General features: G+C 37.4%; 1 protein-coding gene across 1 annotated transcript in view; it reads right to left on the reverse strand.

Moving 5' to 3' along the window:
• LOC121673376 (sodium leak channel non-selective protein-like) overlaps positions 1-18183 on the reverse strand; it is a gene marked incomplete at both ends in the record, with an annotated part of 49191 nt that extends 31008 nt beyond the window's left edge. Inside the window, 4 exons of the mRNA XM_042046637.1 lie at positions 1761-1834; positions 14472-14543; positions 16000-16141; positions 18047-18183. Coding sequence (XP_041902571.1) covers positions 1761-1834; positions 14472-14543; positions 16000-16141; positions 18047-18183 — 425 coding nt within the window. The remainder of the gene's footprint in view (positions 1-1760; positions 1835-14471; positions 14544-15999; positions 16142-18046) is intronic.
• Positions 18184-19202: the final 1019 nt, after the last annotated feature.

Genomic DNA, 19202 nt, shown 5'->3' on the forward strand with positions numbered 1-19202 from the left:
TAAATGTAGATTAAATTAACAGAGTAAATAGATAATTAAAAATAAAATACTAGATTAGTAAATGAAAACTTTATTCTTCTGCCTCTGAAATTTTTTTTCAGAGGAACTCAGGTGAATTGATGAGAAGTCCTTTTACACACGAGACTTTGGCAGAAGCCATGATCTGAAGGACCAAGTGGAATCCAGCAGGATTGAAACTGGCAGGATTGATTTCTGGTTCTGTCCTTGTAACTCTGAGAACTTAGTGAAGTTCAATGGTTTGCTTGGATTATCCTCCCACTGTTTCAGACTGCTCCTGAAAAGGTGAAAGTTCTGTGCAGATGGGAGAATTCTGAATTTCAGCTTCCAGGATTTAATTTTTTTCTCCTATCTAAGAAAGAATGGAACTCTTACAATATCAGGGTTTTTAAAAAAAAAATTTAAATATGTAAAAGTAGGGTTTTTTCCTTTGTCTACGTTTTTTTCTCTGCAGTTCAGTGTATGAAACACACCAAAAAACCTGACACTTGTGTAACCCTGGAGGCATCAATAACATTTCACAGTTCTCATATAACACAGAATTTCATTACAAATGTTTTACTGAAATGCTGTGAGGATGCCCATATCTAAACCTGCATTTTTAAAAGTATTTTGCTTAATCTATCTGTAACAGTAATTCCTGTAAAATCAAGGCACACAACTGAAAGAAATGCTTACAAATAGTGCACTAAATTTTGTTAAGATTGAATACTTATGGTATTGCATTTACATTTATCACTGATATTTTTACAATGAGTATTCATTTGAATCAGTGATTTTTTATGTTGTCATTACATGGGTTTAAAGACAGAAAAAGTTTCACATTAATTTCTAAAGTTCTCCCTGTGCTGCATTCTTATAGAGCATTAAGAAGAACCAGAGCTGTAAAACTTCTCAAATGGTATTCAAGAAACTTGAAAATTCAGAACTCACACTGAACCCCTAGTTCACTGCTCCTCATAAAACATTGCCTTACTTAATCTGTACATTTCAGATCAGTTATTCCTGTTGATACTGTGTATTTGCCTGGGACCTCTCACTGATAAAATGTTAATATAAATATTAAAAAAAGTGACCTATACATTGTTTGCATTAATAATGCACCTTATATTGAGAACAGTCATTCTAATGTAAAACCAACAGTGGCATGAAAAACTGCAGCACCGAGTTACCTACGTGATAACTTCAGAAATGAGTCTTGGAGACTGAGGCTTGCATTATTCACTTACAGTGCTGAGTACTTACTTGATGTAAAAGGATGGATCATTATTAAAACATTCAGGAAATCCTTCTACAGAAGTCATAGTTCGGAAATCTTCACTGTCCATTTCGTACATGGAATATGATTAGCTGTAGTCTATGTTTTCTAGTGCACAATCCCTGCAAATGTTTATGTGCAGACATTTGCAAGAACCAGGCTGGAATTCTTTAGGTAAAATAACACCCCTTATGAAGAGACATGTTTTGGTTAATTTAGAAAGAAGAAGTGAAAAGAGCTGAAACATGATCTTTCTGCATGACACAATTCAAATACATACTGAAGAATTACAATCCCTCTCTTTTTGCTGTTCAAGCATATAAAATAGCCAAAGAGCAATATATCTTTAATGATGAAGGCAACAGATGTCCTACAAAGGGATACATTATTATGAATATTACACATCCAGTAACATTCGTGACAAACAAGGCTGTGAGAAATCAGACGGCACTCGAAAAAATATCAAATCACATCTGACTCTTACCTTAGAATTTTATTGATTGCTGTCTCTTTTTCCAGAAGGTTTCTTGCTCTGATGCTGAAAACAGATTTACGGAGCTATAAAATTAAGAAAAAGACAGCATACTTTTTAATTGTCTTAAAATATAGCATGTGTATCGGACAGACCAATTACATCTTATGATGCTGAATGCATGAAAATGATGGTGGGAAAAAAACCAAAATGCTTATGTACATCTTTTGGCCTTCCAATCCTAATCCTTAGGTAGTTCTGTGTAGAAAGAAGCAGATAGTTTTGTTGGCTAGCACAAATTTAATTTACTACACCTTTCTTTCCTTCTCCAATTGGCCAAATCACACCATTTTGCTACTCCTTCTCCACTTTGGATTTTGACTAGGCTGGATCACACTCTGGAGATGCCTTGATTGTACAAAAGAGCCAGCTAACAAAGCTTAGATGTATCATTTCAATGTCTTTTTTTCCCACAGATGCAGAGAAAAAATATGGTGAGCAAAATATGCTTATGCTTGACTCTGGTCATGAACAGTGTTTCAGGAATCTTCTTGTGAACAGGACTTCCTGAATGTAAAAGGAAAGGACTGAGATACATGAAAAAACAAGCAAGTGATTAACAAACATAGCAAATCAAGGAGCAAACCATAGCTGAAGAATTTAGCTCAGGAATTGCACCTGTGATGAACAGAAAGCCTCTGGCACACTGTAAGACTTAAATCTGTCTGTTTGGAGATTGTTATCTTGAAGAAAATGGTTGAGAGAGATTTGGAAAACTCTTAGCAATCTGTGTCCTGGTTTTGATCAATCTGAAATGGAATCTTTAAGCACATTTCTTTAAATGTTCTTTAAATTTTCTAAAACACTAGCTCAAATCCAGAGTAATTTGACAAATAATTTTGCTAGAACTTCTCTCAAGACTCATATTGACTCTGGGTCACAGTAAGATCTTACTTTGTAGAGAAACAGAAGCCTAGAAAATACCTTAAAAACTTGTTAATTATACTGGCTGTACTGAATAAAATGGATACTGCTTTTTAAACCACAACTGTAACAGCAAGCTACAATCCCTTTCCTACCCCTTGCCCTTTCAAGTGTGGCCCCTTTAACCTTTCTCATGTCCTAGACCATCTCTGTACAGCCTGTAGAAGTAATAACATGGAAAACACCCCTGTTTTGAGAATCTGGGGGTTCCTTAACAACCTGCAACTTGGAAACAGAAATGAGGTATGCAACACTTCAGAATGTAGTTTGGAAAATAAGGTACTGGAATTTCAGTTAAGGTTACAGAAAGAGTAATAAACTTGTAGAATATTTGAATATAAACAAGAAAAACTTCCATTGGCTGTATATGTTTAACATAAAAATAAACTGAAAATCATAGTATGAGATATATCTGTTGAGGAATACATCCAGTGCAGGTAGCTGGTTGTGCAGCTGCAGTGTGAGCTGCAGGTTGAGCTCTGGGGGTGCAGGTGCAGGAGCCCGAGCCCAAGGCAAGAGGCTGTGAACTGATGACCCTTTGGCTAACAAAGGACACAGGGACCTGTGGCACTCAAAGACATGGCAGGAGCTGATGACTCCAGACTTTAGCTTGCTTACACTGTGAGTGTATAAACGTCCGGGGTGCTTTTGCTTGGGCTCTCTCCGTGGAGGCACCAAGCTCGAGCTGCTCTTTTGTTATTCAGTTATTGTAGCAAGATTAAATTATTTTAAGGATCTGAATTTCTGAGACTCTGCTGTGGGAAACCTGGGGTGGACCTGATGAGGGAACCTGGTGTGACTGTGTAAATGTGGGGTGTGTAGCTGTGAAGGGGCCTTGGGGTCAGCTCAGGTGATGGAAGAGTGACTACTAGAGGGGCTCCTGAATGGTCAGACAGGGAAGTAACATACCATTATAAAAAATATACTGTAGGTATAAATATGTCATACATTGAAACATATTTGTGTAGGTTTTAACTCATTTGCAGTATCTTGACACAGGTTTAGTGAATTTATCAGCATTGTACTTTATTATGGATTTAGATATAACTGATGATGCTGAAAGCAATGGCAACTCTTTCACATATTTTCTTTTTCTAATGTCAATGAAATTAATGTCAGTGGAATCCTGTGTAACCTTTTCTCCCTTAGCAGAATTGCAGAAAGAAGCTTCTAAACCACAGGAGCACCTATTTTACAAGATGTCAGCTAATAATTTTTTTAGGGCTCAGGGTTATGGGAATAATGAGGGTGGAAACTCCTAAGTTTTGTTTCAGTTCTTTTTTCCTTTTAAAAAGAAATGCTTTAGAATAACTGCAACTACATGAAACATCAGAGAGAAAAAAAGTGTGCTGCCTAGTAATGTGTTATGTCCATTTATTTCTAACAACAATTCTTGTTAGCATCTTAGAAATTGAAAAGATTTCAAACATAGGAAACATTAATTTTCTACCAAATTTCTAGTTCTTGCTCATCTGATCTCAGTAAAAAAAGCTGAGTCATGCAAATTTTCCTGAAATTTTCTACAGCTCCTTATCTGTCATAGACCACTTCTTTTCAGTGTTTAAATTAGGTGACAAAACACCTTGGCATTAAAGGTTGTGGCTCAAGCAAGGAAATTCACCCAGGTCATCAACAAGGAAGCATGCCCTGGGAAAGCAGGAATGAGGAGTCTGTGAATTTCCAAAGACTCCACAAGGATGTTGAGCAGTCACTTAGTGCTGCTACAAGCCAAATGTTAAACTACCTAGTGCCAGCAAGAAGAAGAATATCTAAAGAAAAGGTGCTGGCAGATCTAGGACAAGGGCTACTTACACACTACCAGGGACTGCTGAAGCCTCGCTCTAGGCAGCAAGACTAACAAAGGAGACAGTGGTGTATGTTTTGCATAAAAACACTGCTAAATCCCTTTGCCGCCCCAGCTGGAAATGGTTTGATCCCCTGTGCTTGATGCCTTCAACGAATGCTGTAGTTGTCTGCTGGGGCTGTGCAAGAACAGTGCTGTACTGTGGTATTTGGCTGTCACAGAGCCAGAGGTGCATCAGCCAGAGAGATGAAGGGAAGCTGTAGAAGGAGCGCACGTCTGGAGCCACTAAGATGGGAGAGAAAAGACTGCGTTCTGTTCGCATTTTCAAAGCTGTTCATGAATTTTATTTAGCGATGCTTGAACAAATAAATAAGGACTATAGAATCACAGGATATGCTGAGTTGGAATGGACCCGGAAGGATCATGAAGTCCAACTCCTGGCCCTGCACAGGACACCCCAAGAGTCACACCAGGTGCCTCAGAGTATTGCCCAAATGCTTCTTGAACTCTGTTAGGCTGGTGCTGTGACCACTTCCCCGGGGAGCCTGTTCACTGCTCAACCACCCCCTGGGTGAAGAACCATTTCCTAATATTCAATCCAAACCTCCCCTGACACAACTTCAGACCATTCCCTTGGGTCCTGTCACTGGTCACCACAGAGAAGAGATCAGTGCCTGCCCCTCCCCTCCTCGTCATGAGGAAGTTGTAGACTTTGATGAGGTTTCCTCTCACTCCTTTTTCAGGTAGAAGAGATCAAGATCAAGTGACCTCAGTTGCTCCTCAAATGGTTCCCCTCCATGCCTAAGAAGTCATAGTAATGGAGAAAGGGATCAGAACAGGGTGTTGCATCACATTATTTATGCAGAGTGCATTTACTTTTCCTTCACTTATTTTCAGGACTAGCTGTGAAAATTGCAGCCGAGACAGGACATTCTTGGGCACTGACCTTGGTCTAAGCATACCCAATGAAACTGCAGCTTAGGTGAAGTTTGGAAGGTTTTTTTACAATCCTGTCTGTGTCTGGACTGTGATGGAATTTAGGTTGCAGCCAGGTAACCATTCTTTAATCCAGGAATACATAGGCATATATGAGATCCTAGAGTTCGGTGCCTAGGGATCTCAGTGGTCCAAAACGGAATTCACAAAACAACCTAGGCACTTCCAAGGATTATGACTTTTGAACATAATGGTCCTCCTTTCTCTTTAGGAATCAGGAGTCCTTCCTTCAGCAGAACACTGGTGAATTTATCATGAGTTCTTTCAGAAGAAGCAATACAGGAAAATATTTTTAGATAAGCACAATTGATCCATTTCTCATATTTAGAGGAGTCAGTAGTCAGTCAAGTAACAACACACATATGTCAATATGCATGCTGAAGAAAATCAAACATTATTATAGATTTTTAGAATAGAATTTTTAGAATCCTTATTTCTGTATTAGATAAATGAACTAAACTACTTCCCATTTAATTTTCCAAATTTGCATAGCACACCAGGCAAACGCAGTGGGAGTGTACAAACAGAAAATGGGGCTGATGATCAGTGTTTTGTTTAATAATGTCTGGATGCCTCATGCTGGTGTAGAATGACACTGGCAATTAAAACTTGTGATACCTGCCGAGTTCTTGAATGTTGCAGAGGAAATTATAAGCAGTGTTAACATACAAAAGACATTACTCAATCAGACAATGTGAAATTAAGTAAGTACAGTACACTCTACTGGGGTTATTTTAGGGTATATCTGTTTAGCCTGCTGGGTTTTTTTATTACAGATTGCACTGTACTGTGAGAACACCCTCAGTGCATCTTTATTAGCATTTATTTATTAATTTATTTACTTCTCTAAGCCACCTATAAGTACACTCAATGCAGAAATCACAGTGCCATACAGCTTTCTGCTACAGAACATTATTTTTTAGCATATGACAATGTCCGAAATCACCTAATAGCATCTGATTAAAATATGTTTTCAGCAACACACCTTAAAGAATTCTTGCACATTACTTTAAACTGCTGTGGCAGGTCAGCAAATTCCCAATAGTATTTCCTGAATGAAAAGGTTTTGGATGGAAAATACCTGCTGCTACTAAACCATGAATAAAGCTTGTGTCTTGGTTCCCACGTTTCTTTGAGTTTATTTACACAGATATGACCACAGAATTAGGAAATCTGCAGGTAGTGCTTCTCTTCCACAAGTGTTGACACTCTTCTCTGCTGCTGTTGGCAGGAAAGACTTCAGGCAGACAAAATAATTCAGTTCAGTCAGAGTGAACTTGGTCTAAATGCCACAGCCCATGAAATCCCATTTGCCAACAAGGACAAAGCAACTGTTGTAAAATAAGCTAAACCGCAGAACATTGCTGCTCTGCAAGTGCCACCCGCTGCTTTGAAAAGGTACTGCAGACATTTTCAACAATGTTTATTTAATAGTGTATTTAAAAAATCCAGGCTTTCTACCCTGGAAAAAGAAAATCCTTGGCATAAGATTAAAAGCAAAGCAACACAGGAAAATACCTTTGTGAAGTGTCAGGAAATGACTGTGGACCAGCCCTACACACTAGATGTACTGGCACAGCACTGCTGACTTCAGGGGGATCTGTGCCAATTTACACCAGCTAAGATATGGCTGAGTGGTTTTAAGTTTTGAGAAATGCTGTATATTTTGGTTTACTAAGGTTTGATGTATTTTTCTAGCAACATGTTTGCATGCCCAGACTCCAACAAATGCTACATAAAGCAATAATTTTCAACTTGAATTTGATAAAGAATTGTATGCTATCAACAGGTAAAATCTGTGGTGATGTAGTGTATTATTTTTGCATCAGACTACTTCAGAGCTGGCAGAAGAGACAAGTGTTGGTGGGTGTTCAGGAGCACAAAGTGAGACAAGATCTGAAAGTGAGACACACACAAGTGAGACAAACATCTGAAATGTTTGCTTGACAGTAGAAAAAAAAAGAAGTGCATGTAATCCATTTTTCTAAGGCAATTTCTTAAGTGTTATATTAAAATTAGGAATTTTAGCTTAGTGCTGTTAATTATGCTCTTATAGGCAATTGCAGGACCATATGGGAGTACTATGCTGTGCCATGCCAGAAATTCCAAGGAAGGGAAAAAAAAAACATCCAAAGCTTCTGTTACAGTTTAGAATTTGTTGCACGCCAATGGATGTTTTATGTAGACTTGCAGAATGAACAGATTGTTAGGTTTTACATTGTTATTCAAACATGTACAGCTTCTAGGGAAAATATGAAGAGTCAGTACAATAAGCAATATATCAGAATAATTTTTAAGAAAGAGCGAGGAAATACTTGGGAAGAGAATTGAAAGGATTCCATAAAATTCCGTAAAACATAAGATATTCCTGGCCCACAGGAGTTTGCTGTATAGCCTCTCAAATGCAAATTCAACAACATTCTGCCTATGCCTCTTTGGTTTGAAGAGATTGGACTCTTTCAAAATGAATGTGACAAAAGTCATATGAAGAGCGATGGAAGGCCAGACTGCAAGTTTTTGGCAGATACCTAACAAAATGTTCACAAACACTTAAGCAGGTTAAGTGACTAAATCCTATAGGTAGTGGGGAATTTCTTAAGCTCTTTCGAAAACTCTGCAAAAAGGCTGCAATTACGAGAGAGTGCTAGAGATCAGTAATCCATCTCCCTCTCTCAAAGTAGAAGTATTTTCATTTGGACTTAGAAAATCTGGCCCTTTGTGAGGTTGTCCTATGTAAGAAATTGGCTCACTACACAGTAGAGAAAGTGGTCTAGCATTAGGTAAGTGCCACAAGGACTCAAAGGCTGTCCCTTTGGATCAGATGTCTAGAATGAGAAGTGGGCATAATCTCCTTAACTCTTGGGAGTCATTGACCTGAAACAGCCTTGATTCATTTTGTAGCTCTTGATTGCTGCCTCTCTTTTAAGGAAGGTAGTTCTTCTAATTAGCTGACTACTGGTCTGGAAAATCTACATGTCTTTTCATAACCAAGAACCTTTTTCAATTAAGTCTGAGATCATGGACAAGGCTAATATTAGCACTCCTAAGATCTCCAAAGACCTAAAGTGGGGGGATAGTGCATCTCAGACACACGGGGGAGCAGCTCTGGGGAGGGAGAAAAATCCCTCTCTTTTTACGCCTTACAAAAACATGGTGGGTTTTTTTTCCCCCTTTAGCATACCTGAGTTTTAAACTTTCATAGGTTTAATGGGTAGATTTTTCATAAAAATATAGACTGGTTTGGTTGGAAGGGGCCTTGAAAGACCATCTAGTCCACTCCCCCTGCAATGTGCAGGAACATCTCCAACCAGATCAGGTTACTTAGAGCCCCATCCAATCTGACAGTGAATGTTTTCAGGAATGGGGAACTCACCATGTCTCTGGGTAACTTGTTTCAGTGTTTTACCACTGTCATCATAAAAACATTTTTTCCTTATATCTAGCCTGACTCCACCCTTGTTTAGTTTAAAATCATTACCCCTCATCCTATTGCTACAGGCCCTTGTAAAAAAAGTCTATCCCCATACTATAAGCCCCCTTTAACTACTGAAAGGCTGCTGTAAGGTTTCCCCAGAACTTTATTTTTCCAGGCTGAAAAACCCTCTTTCAGCTTGTTCTCATAGGAGAGACAATTCATCCCTCTGATCATTTTGGCAAGTGCAGCCTTGGATAGGTTTGTTTCCTTTTGTTTTCTATCTACTCAGTGCAGGGGCCAGGGAGACCCTGTGAGAAGCTGATAAAGAGGGCTGGGTAGATTACTTATGGCAGCCAACAGCAGGTGGAACTGAGGACTCCTGGCCAAGCTGATGTGGGGTTTTTATACATTCAGCTGGGTGTACAGCACTGGGGGAGAAGGCTTACCCTCCACACTTTGAGCTGGGGATCTTGAAGCTCTAGGGAAGAAGGGACTGTCAGACGGGGCTGGACTGGGAATGGAAGATATGGACAGGGAGTTTCAAGTGGGAGAAGAAAACTATTACTTCTGGTTGTACAAGCACAGGCAGTTAATTGCCTTCACTGGAAAAAAGCAATCATTACTACTGTTAATCAGTTCTTGTGAATGAGTCCTGTGAGTGGGTGGAGGAGACTGAAGGGCCTGGAGACGGAGATCTGGATTCCTTGGTAGAAGAAGGAACAGGGAATGTAGAAGGCTCAACAGAAGGACTTTCCTGTAACTCAATCCCTCATTGCCTCTTTCCTTCATGCCAAACTAATGTGTGCTCTTGGTTGAGACCCAACTGCACTAAAACTTGCATTTTGTTTGATTGAAGAAAAAAGAGAAGTATGATTGTCCCCTTGTGTTTTAATGCATCTTCACAGCCTTTGCATCAAACACTTGAAATATTTTAGTGTAAAACTGATGCAGTAGAAAGCAAATGCCTGAAGGAAGTCCTGAATTATGGTTCTTTTTGAAAATGGCCAAGTATCCAGTCCCTGGCCTCCTTTCTCTCAGAAAGTCAGAAAACTGGCACTTTTTCAGGCAGACTTTTGAACATACTATGCATAGGCAAGAGTGACAAAGCAATTTAAAATCATCAGAAGTCAGAGACAGACCACAACAAGAACAGTCTTGATACTATTGCAGAAGTGTCTTCTCCACTCTGAAGGCAAACATGGTCAGAGAAGTAAAACATTACCAGCTCAAATGTGTATTTGGTAAAATGCTTAATGATAAAGAAATCTATAAATTGGTTATTTAGGTACAGGGACATTTTTACATATCCATTTTATATATATATAAAAAATTCTTTAAAATGCAAAAGAGAAAAAGAGGTCAGCTGATTTTCAATAAACCTGAAATTTACTGTATTTACATATATTAACTTCATTAGAAATAACTGATGAGAACAGACATGGTACAAAAATTATCTTCTTTGAAAATCATAATGGTAATGAGCACAAAAATGCTGGCTCCATAAGCCATTATCATCCCAGCAGGTACATTGTTTTAATGACTCTTCTGAATGTTATAACAAGATTGATTTTGGCATTATCCTGTGAATGACATAAATAGGTAAGACTTGAAGCACTTGGCTGTGTTTAATTAATGAGTGGTATATGGAAACTGAAATGGTAGGACAGAGTTCAATTCAGACAAACTAAGAAAATGAAGAAAAAGTTTGAATTATTTTTGTTGATATGCACAAAACTCTGCAAAAATTACTTCAGAAAAAAAAGTAGTATTTATTAGTATTTAAAAATAATCTTTTATACTTGGAATACATGTGCAATTACACTTTATTCGTTTCTGCTATATTCAAAATTAATGTGATAAGATTATTCTTTCAAATTACTTACGGAAAAGAATAATCAGGAACACACCACCACTGTATCTTTTGTGCCAAAATTGTGTTTTGCACAACTGAATGCCCAAAATAAAGTTCAGAGAGGTTGATTAACTTGGGACATAAGTTTATTACAGTAAGAAACAAATTCTGGAAACTGGAATTTATGAATAAATATTCTCCCTTTAGTTCTAAGGAAAAAAAATGCAAATAAATTGTATGACTATGTCTTTGCGCCTGTTGGTTTTCTGAAAGGTATCTTGGGACACCCTGTCTTCCATACTAAAAGCTATGCCTTAGAAAAGCTAAAAGGCTATTTCAGCTTTTACACTTACAAATACTTTCTGCAAGGAAAAGTCCTTTTGGAATACTCTCAGAAGACTGTTTTTTCTTTTCCTTAAGAAACAGAATAGTTAAAGAAGCTGAGCACAGATCAGAAAAAACCCAACACAGAATATAGCCAGATTAAACAAAACCATCAAGATTAGGCGGCATGTCTCAGCAGCTCACAAATGCAGTATCTATGATATTAACAAAATGCGTTAAGCACAGATTCCAGCACGACATCTGCTGCTTAATATTCACAATCTTCCATGGAAATGACTCTGGCTACCTCTGAGATTGGCTCTTGCTTCCTGACCACAACCTCCCATCAAAAAGGTACATTTTGCTGTAAGCAGGAAATCAATGGGACTCTCATGTGGTGTGGGAGGTCAAGCTTTCCCAGGAGCTAGACCTTAATACTTCATCTGGCTCCTACTGGACAAAGGAATGGCTACTAACTGCACTGCTTGCAGAACTAAAAACAAAACCCATACATGTGAAAGGAATCAGAAAAGAAACAGGATGATTGAAAGGAGAGAAAAAGAGAAAATATGTTTGCTACTATCCAGTTAATCTTACAAACGGAGAAATAGGGGAGCTGACTTGCTTATCTTCCTTCAATTAAATGGGAGAGGTCCAAGTCTAAACCATAAAATACATGGATATATTAAATGCTCTTGTGCTTTCTTTTGTAATTCACTCCTGCTTTGCCACTGTTGTAAACATGCACACGGGTTATCTGTATTATCTCTACATATTGAGCCATAGGCATTTTCAAAGTTCATCTCACGAGTCTGTCAGTTTTGAACTTTACTCTAACAGCCATGTGCTGTGTTGTAAGGCCAAGGATAAGTAACCAGTTCAAAAGTGTCCATCTCACAATAATTTTCTGCAAGGTTTGCTAAAAGTTGTATGTCTCTTTGGAAAGCACTTTGAAGGGTTTCTGTGCCTATCTGATTCCAGTCTTGAAGTTAAGAAGGCAAGGCCAATGCTCTACAGCCAACTCAGATGTATTTCACTGGACACCTGATTTGTTGTAAATCTCATGTTAATTTAATTCTTTGTCCCCCTGAAACTTGCTGCAACTATACCTCAGGCTATGTGAAGGCCACTGAGCCACTAAGATGTCCTTAATTTCTGCCAACTACATTTCTTCTCATCCACCCACTCACACTAAAATTATGTTTCCATACTTCATCCAGTTCTTCCATCCAAGAATTTACTGAAATGTTGGTTAGATAAGGAAATTCTCAGTACACTGTGAATAATTTTCGTGCAAATGTAGAAGTATAAAAGAACACTTCCCTCTCTGTTCCTAAACTCTCCTTTTTCCTAATCTACAATGTACATTTAATACCCTAAATCCCTCTTTTAATCTCGTACTTTTTCCAAGAAGTCTTCCTTCTTTCATCAGAAAATACCTTCACAGTGCTTTCTACTACAACTGGGGAATGCTCACCAATCTGACCAGCCCTGGTTTCTCTGATTTGACTGTGGGTTCTTCAGCTCATGGGCTGCAGACCACATCAGGACAGACTAGATCAGCATGAAGGAGGAGTAGGTCTGTGGTGAGATCACTGAGTTTTAAGTAAATTTGCTCTGCAGGACCTCAAGTGGAGATCAAAAAATGATCCTCCATTTCCAGCTGTATTAAGTTCAGAAAACCCCAGAGAATCTCAGTTTTACACACAAAATGTTACAGATAATAATAGACAACTCAAACAAAGCATAGTGCTAAGCTGCCTATCAAGCATCTGCATGTGGGAGAGCCCAGGTGTTGCTGGCATTGGATGTAGAAGGATGAACATGGTACAATCTGTATCCACATACCCACTCAGACTCCACACACTGACAGAGAACTCTTAGGAGATGTATAAAAGGTAAAGGGCATTTAGGTATCCAAAAGCGATTTTTTATATCAGTGTTTGATAAGTTTATTATTTTCACAATTGATTAAAAATTTGGAATTAGAAAAACCTATGAAACTCACAGATTTCACTAGAAAAAAAGAGTATAGCAGAGAAATCTGTTTTCCAAAGCTATTCTTTTGATTTGGCATAGATGAAAATAATATCAAATGGATTGTAGTCATGGTTACAGTGATATACACCAAAAATAATTTTTTCCAAATCTTTTGAGAAGGTAGAATACCTTAAAAAAAAAAAAAAAAAAAAAAAAAAGGAAGAATGCACTGAAAATCTACTCTCCCTTTACACCTTAAAACAACTTTTAAAGGAATTTGGTAATTATAATAATTATAACACTGAAAGCACTAACTAAATCCATTCTATAAAAGAACATACATAAGATCTTCTTTATTGATCATCACACATTATGGGGCAGATTGATTCTGAACACAAAAAATTATAGTGGCAGATTTTTCGAGAAAGTAGAAAAGAATATTGCCGAAGTGGAAATAAGGGAAAAATAGGGGAATGTACGGATTAAAGGCTTCCTATCACTTCGGCAGCTCTGGAACACAGAGATACTGACTTAAGTCCAGGAGTAACTGGAGGAACTAGCCACAGTTCAGCTCCCACAAAGGAAGGACAGAGTCAGATCTGCCAGCAGGATCTCACCTTTTGATTCTACCTTTTAATTCCACTTTTTTTTCCATCAACTACAATGCAAAAGCATGTGAAAAGTTTCTGAAGCCATCCTACTGCTACCAGGAGCAGTGAGAAGGCATCCTACCAGGCACTGAGATCAGTAAAATGTTTTGTCATGTTTCTTTTTTCACAAAGAAAAGTAAAGTATGGATGTAAGGTTTATACTTAAGCACAACCAGTCATTCCAAGCTTGTTTTAAGGATACTTCAAAGAAGATTTGTTCATACAAAAGTGAGGTTGCCTTGGCAACTGTAACTATAGAAAGCTAGAGTAATTACTTCCACAAATCCTTCTTAATGCTTTCACCTCTTAATAGGAATGTGTAAATACCTTGTTTTAAGCTACATTTATGAGAAATGTTACTTATTGTTTGTACCCTGGAGGCATGGGGATCCTAAAGTATATGCTTAAAGCAGGTTGAATAGCGCAAAACCAATTTGCAAATGCTTATTTAAATTAAAAAAATAAAGTCAAATAATGTATATTTGCTTTTGAAGGGAATTGAAAATTTGAAAAGAATGCAGCATTCTGTTTTCATATTGCAATATCTCATTGAATGAACTGTGCCATGTATTCATCTGTCTTCAAACACAGTAACAATTCACTTTTGTAAACAGCAAACAAAAGGAATTAAGATGGAATTTAATATACCTAAATTATATTCATGTAAACAGATCTACTGAGCCACTGCACAGCTCTGCATTGCGGACCGTGGACTTACCTGTGTGGCTGAGAGAACTTTAAGGTCTTTGTTCATCTCTTCATTACATGGTAGAAATGTACTCTGATTACCCTGGCATAGTGTTTGAGATCCATTATTAGTGATACTTGGTATAGCTCTGCTAGCCCCTAGGCTCATCATTTAATAACTTATCCAGTTTTAATGCTGTGCTTGTTAAAGCAGATGATGTCCATTTAGGCTTGACTCCTTCCTACAGCCTTCTTGGCCTGATATGTCATATTTTGCCACAGACCTCCCTCTCAGGCCATGCTGCTCAGCTTTGGCTTACTGCTGCCATAGAATACATCAGCCACAAGAATGGGTTCTTGCACAGAACTAGGGATGGCAATTAACACTAGTTTATAAATTGTATATTTTTATTCATTATCAGAAGAGTAATTTTTTTCCCAACTCTCTTTTCCCAGTTCTGATTCCCAGCTCTGCAACTCTGTGTGCATGAATGCTGCCCTGGGTTATGGTTGCAAACACACAACAGGAAAGCCAGTTGTACTATGTAACTGCAACGCATAGACTTTTTTTTTTTCTTGTCTGCAATTCTGTAACTTAAAATGTATTTAAAACCCACAGATATTAATATTCAAAGAGGATTTAACAATGAACAATACTGAAACAATACTAAAACATAACAATACTGAAAGTAATTTTGTCTATAAAAATGCCACTAAATTATGCAAGATTACAAGTGATCAAGGACTGATATCTATGTAGATGCCACTAGAAATCTGCGAAACCACTATCTTCTATGATGCACATGAACATTTTTTTCTGCCCCTTTAGTTTTATAAGGTGTCAGAAGTCACATACATTTACTTATGCTGCTGCATCATCATCATGGTCATCATTCCAAGCAGGGTTAGTAGTTTTCAAATCCAACCATCCATGGGAGACTAGCAGCTTTTAGCACAATGAGTATCAAACATATCTGTTCAGGTCTGTTTTCTAGTGATTCCCAGGCTTACACATAGGTCAATATCCTCTAAACAATTAGAATAATTTTAAAATTTTTACTCATGTTCAGTGATTCCACAGAGATCTTAATAAATTATTCAATTTCTCTGCTCTGCTTGTTAAAGCAGATGACATCCATTTAGGTTCGATTCCTTCTTTCAGACTTCCTTCACACTTCCTTTGGTGAAGTGTGTTTTCAAGATTGCAATAGTATCAAGGCACTCAAAAATCCAATGTGATATTCAGAAACTTTAATTTTCCACTAGCTGCTCAGTGATTAACAGCAAAACTACTTAAAAAAATTGCTTCAGGTGATGCATGCATTAAACAAATAATGTATCAAATCTTGAATTTTGAATTCAAAGGAGATGGGAAAATTAAACCAGAAGAGGATGTGCTATGATGTCTTTTTTAGGCTAAATTAAACATAACCATTTAGCCTATGTTCAATCATCCTAGCTTTTATTCATTCACTTTTTATGTAGTCTGACAAACTGAATAATCTGATGCCTTTCCTCACAATACTCTAAGCAAAACAAACTCTCTACTCTTGATTTACCTTTTGATCAATATATTTGTTTTCTTCAATTGCTGATCTTTTAGAGTGGTCACATGAGGAAGAAGATGCTGAAGGAAGTCTTCGCAGCAAGCAACTGGTATCTTGTTGCTGGCGATCAATAAACTGCTTCATAAAACTTTCCCTTGTGAACAAATAAAACCCCAAGAAGAGTTAATATCTGTTTTTTCTTATAACATATCACAATCCATTAGCGCAAAGATAGATAAACTCCTGAGAAAAAGTTGTACTGGGCTATAGATATATAAATGAACGAAGTGCCAGAACAACTGATAACACTTGAATGCATTTATTAAAAAAATCCATAACTGAATTGAGAGTTGGATCTTTTGCACATAGATTCAAATAAAATAATTCTATTGCTTTTATTATTTATTTATTGACCAATTAAGGTGCTAAATATTTGAAGTGCCTTTTGCAGTTTTCAGCTCTTTTGAGCTCATTAAACAGCAAGTTGTTACTTCAATGTAAATCAAATCCTGATATAATCCAAAGGAAACATACCCTCTGCATGAAATTCTCTTGAAGATTTCAAACAACATCTGTTCATATAACTGCTTTGAATGTCAGTATTAAGGCACTTCAGCAATTCTGTGCCTCACATATGCCATGTTTAAAACACAGAGACATTTCTGTTTAAAACAAATATACATTCATCTTGCCATATTTTAAGTTCAGTAGAGTTGTCTCTTTTTAGTGTAAACTATGTCACAGCTAATTTTTCTCTGGAGAGGTATTACTACATAGTACAATAGCTTCAGATTTAAAGGTATGATTTGCTAGTGCTAGTCTGAAGTAGTTAATAGGATCATGAGCGAGTACAGAATATGCTGGGAAAAACATAACTAGAAAGAAATACCAAAAAAAAGACTAAGACTAGGAGAAGAATGCCCTCCAGATATAACCAAATGGTACTTTGATACTAAAAGTAAAACATCTAGGATTGTTTCCTTGAAGTTTGGAAGGTTGTTTTTCCTGACCTTTCTGACCAGTATTATTCCTTTTGTTCAGCTAAGGTACTACAAACAGGTCAAACCAGTTGCCTTACCTTTCCTGTGAATTTAATCAAAAGAAATGTAACCTCAGGAGACTCAGAAGAATGGCAGGAATCTTTCACATCATCCTCTCTTCTGGCATGTGCTTGTTGAGGATATTGAAACAGACCTGGAGAGGACCTGACCAGCCAGCTTGTGCTGTGTCAGCAGACTTTGCAGCCTGTATATACTAGAGAAGCCCTTGGATTTCTGTCAGGTTTTTATGACACCAAGCAAAAATAATTTTACTGTAACTGATGATCACAGAATCATAGGATGGTTTGGGTTGGAAGGGACCTTAGAGACCATCTTGTTCCACCCTGCCTGCCATGGGCAGGGATACCTTCCACTAGACCAGGTTGTTCAGAGCTCCATCCAGCCTGGCCTTGAACACTTCCAGGCATGGGTCATCACAGCTGCTCTGGGCAACCTGCCCCAGTGCCTCACCACCCCCACAGTAAAGAACGATCTGATCTAGTAGATCACTGAGCGTCTGATCTTTAGTTAAGGTGAGTTTCACAGGAAAGTGGTAACTATGCAAATACAAATAAGGGACAAGGTCATCACAGACTAACTGGTATTGGATGGTCTGTTTTACCCCCTCTAATGATTCGCTGCCAGTTCACCCGTATCTTTAAAAACCTACATGAGAATCCATTAGACTGCTAGTTGTCTATGTGAGTCAAGAAACTAAAAGCCAAATGAAAGAGGAGAAACAATACACTTTTCAATTATATTGTACTTGTGTCAGTTCTGGTCAATCTAGGTGCTTTCATGAACAAGGTATAAGAAATGCTAGGATTTTTTTTTTTTCCAAAATGAGGGAAATGAGGTAAACCCAAAATGCCACATCTTTTGAATGCCTATGTTACTTCTGTTTCACTTATTTTCTGAACTACCTGCCTAACAGACAAGAAAAAAAAAGTTAAATATTTTGGGTATTATATGGCCCCAGAAAAGTTTACAGCATACTAGAAAAGGAAATATTTCAATACCTTATTTTTGGAACTGTGAAATCTGAAGGAAGCTTTGAGATTTTCACCATTTGTGGCCTGTTTGGAAATTTTTCAAAGATGCGTAGACGCAATGGAAGCTTCTCCTTTGTATCTGCATTAGCTTCACTTTGCTTTAGCTGAAAACAAGGAAATAAAAAATATACAGAAAAGGAAATTTTGCTCTGTAATATCCCACTAGTTTTTTCAGAATCCAAATAATAACAATGGCAATCATTTAAAGAAACAGAAGATGGCAGCAAAGACCTACAGAAGGTAAATTTGATACGCATTAAAGGCTTGTCTTCGAAGATGTCAAATACCTAACAATACCGTGCCTTTAACTGCAAGACATAAAATGGGAGGATTGCTAATAATTTTAATTTTAAAATATAAAGCATATTAATGTCCTATTCAATATGCTTATTTCTATGTTTTCTTCACAGATTTTAACACTTTTGTCGAAAAACCACCCATGGTCTTTTCTTATTAGGCACATCTTTCTGTATATGCTGACAGCTCTTTCATACTCGAAGACAACACAGCAATTTCAAAGGCAGAAATTTTAAGAGAATCCATCTCCCAGAACACAAAATAACAGGACAATTACATTTAAGTGAGTATCATAAGTAATAATACAGAACTCAAAAGAATCCATCTACATCAGCAATACTTAGCTATGGCAAATCATATAACAAATGTTGCATTTATAATTATCCACAAACAGTTATTCAATGGAATGTCACCCATCCAAATACAGAAAAGGCAGATAAATCTATGTGGACAGATGATAGCTTAATCAAATGATATAAGATAAAAAGATATGATATAGAGATGATTCCTGAATTCTGATTACCTTACCTAGCAATTCAGTTGTGTTATTGCAACAAAATACCAAGTCAAAAAGCAGCAATGAAATTAATTTTCACATTTATTTTAAACTGTATGTGTATTGTATACTATTTCAACAAGCATGCAACTGAAATTTCAATTATCCTTCTCACCCCTGCTTGTAAGCAAAGGATTAGAAGCTTAAATTTTAGAAAACATTTTCACCATCAACACCTGCAGGGAATACTGCTGATAGACATCAGCTACAGATTTTTACCAGGGACAATTGCCCAGGAATTCAAACAGAACTTTAACTCTCATTTGCCCT

This window comes from Corvus kubaryi, unplaced genomic scaffold (assembly GCF_017639235.1).
Source record: "Corvus kubaryi isolate FWS band 111438036 unplaced genomic scaffold, C.kubaryi_AGA036_p1.0 65371, whole genome shotgun sequence".
Lineage (NCBI taxonomy): Eukaryota > Metazoa > Chordata > Aves > Passeriformes > Corvidae > Corvus > Corvus kubaryi.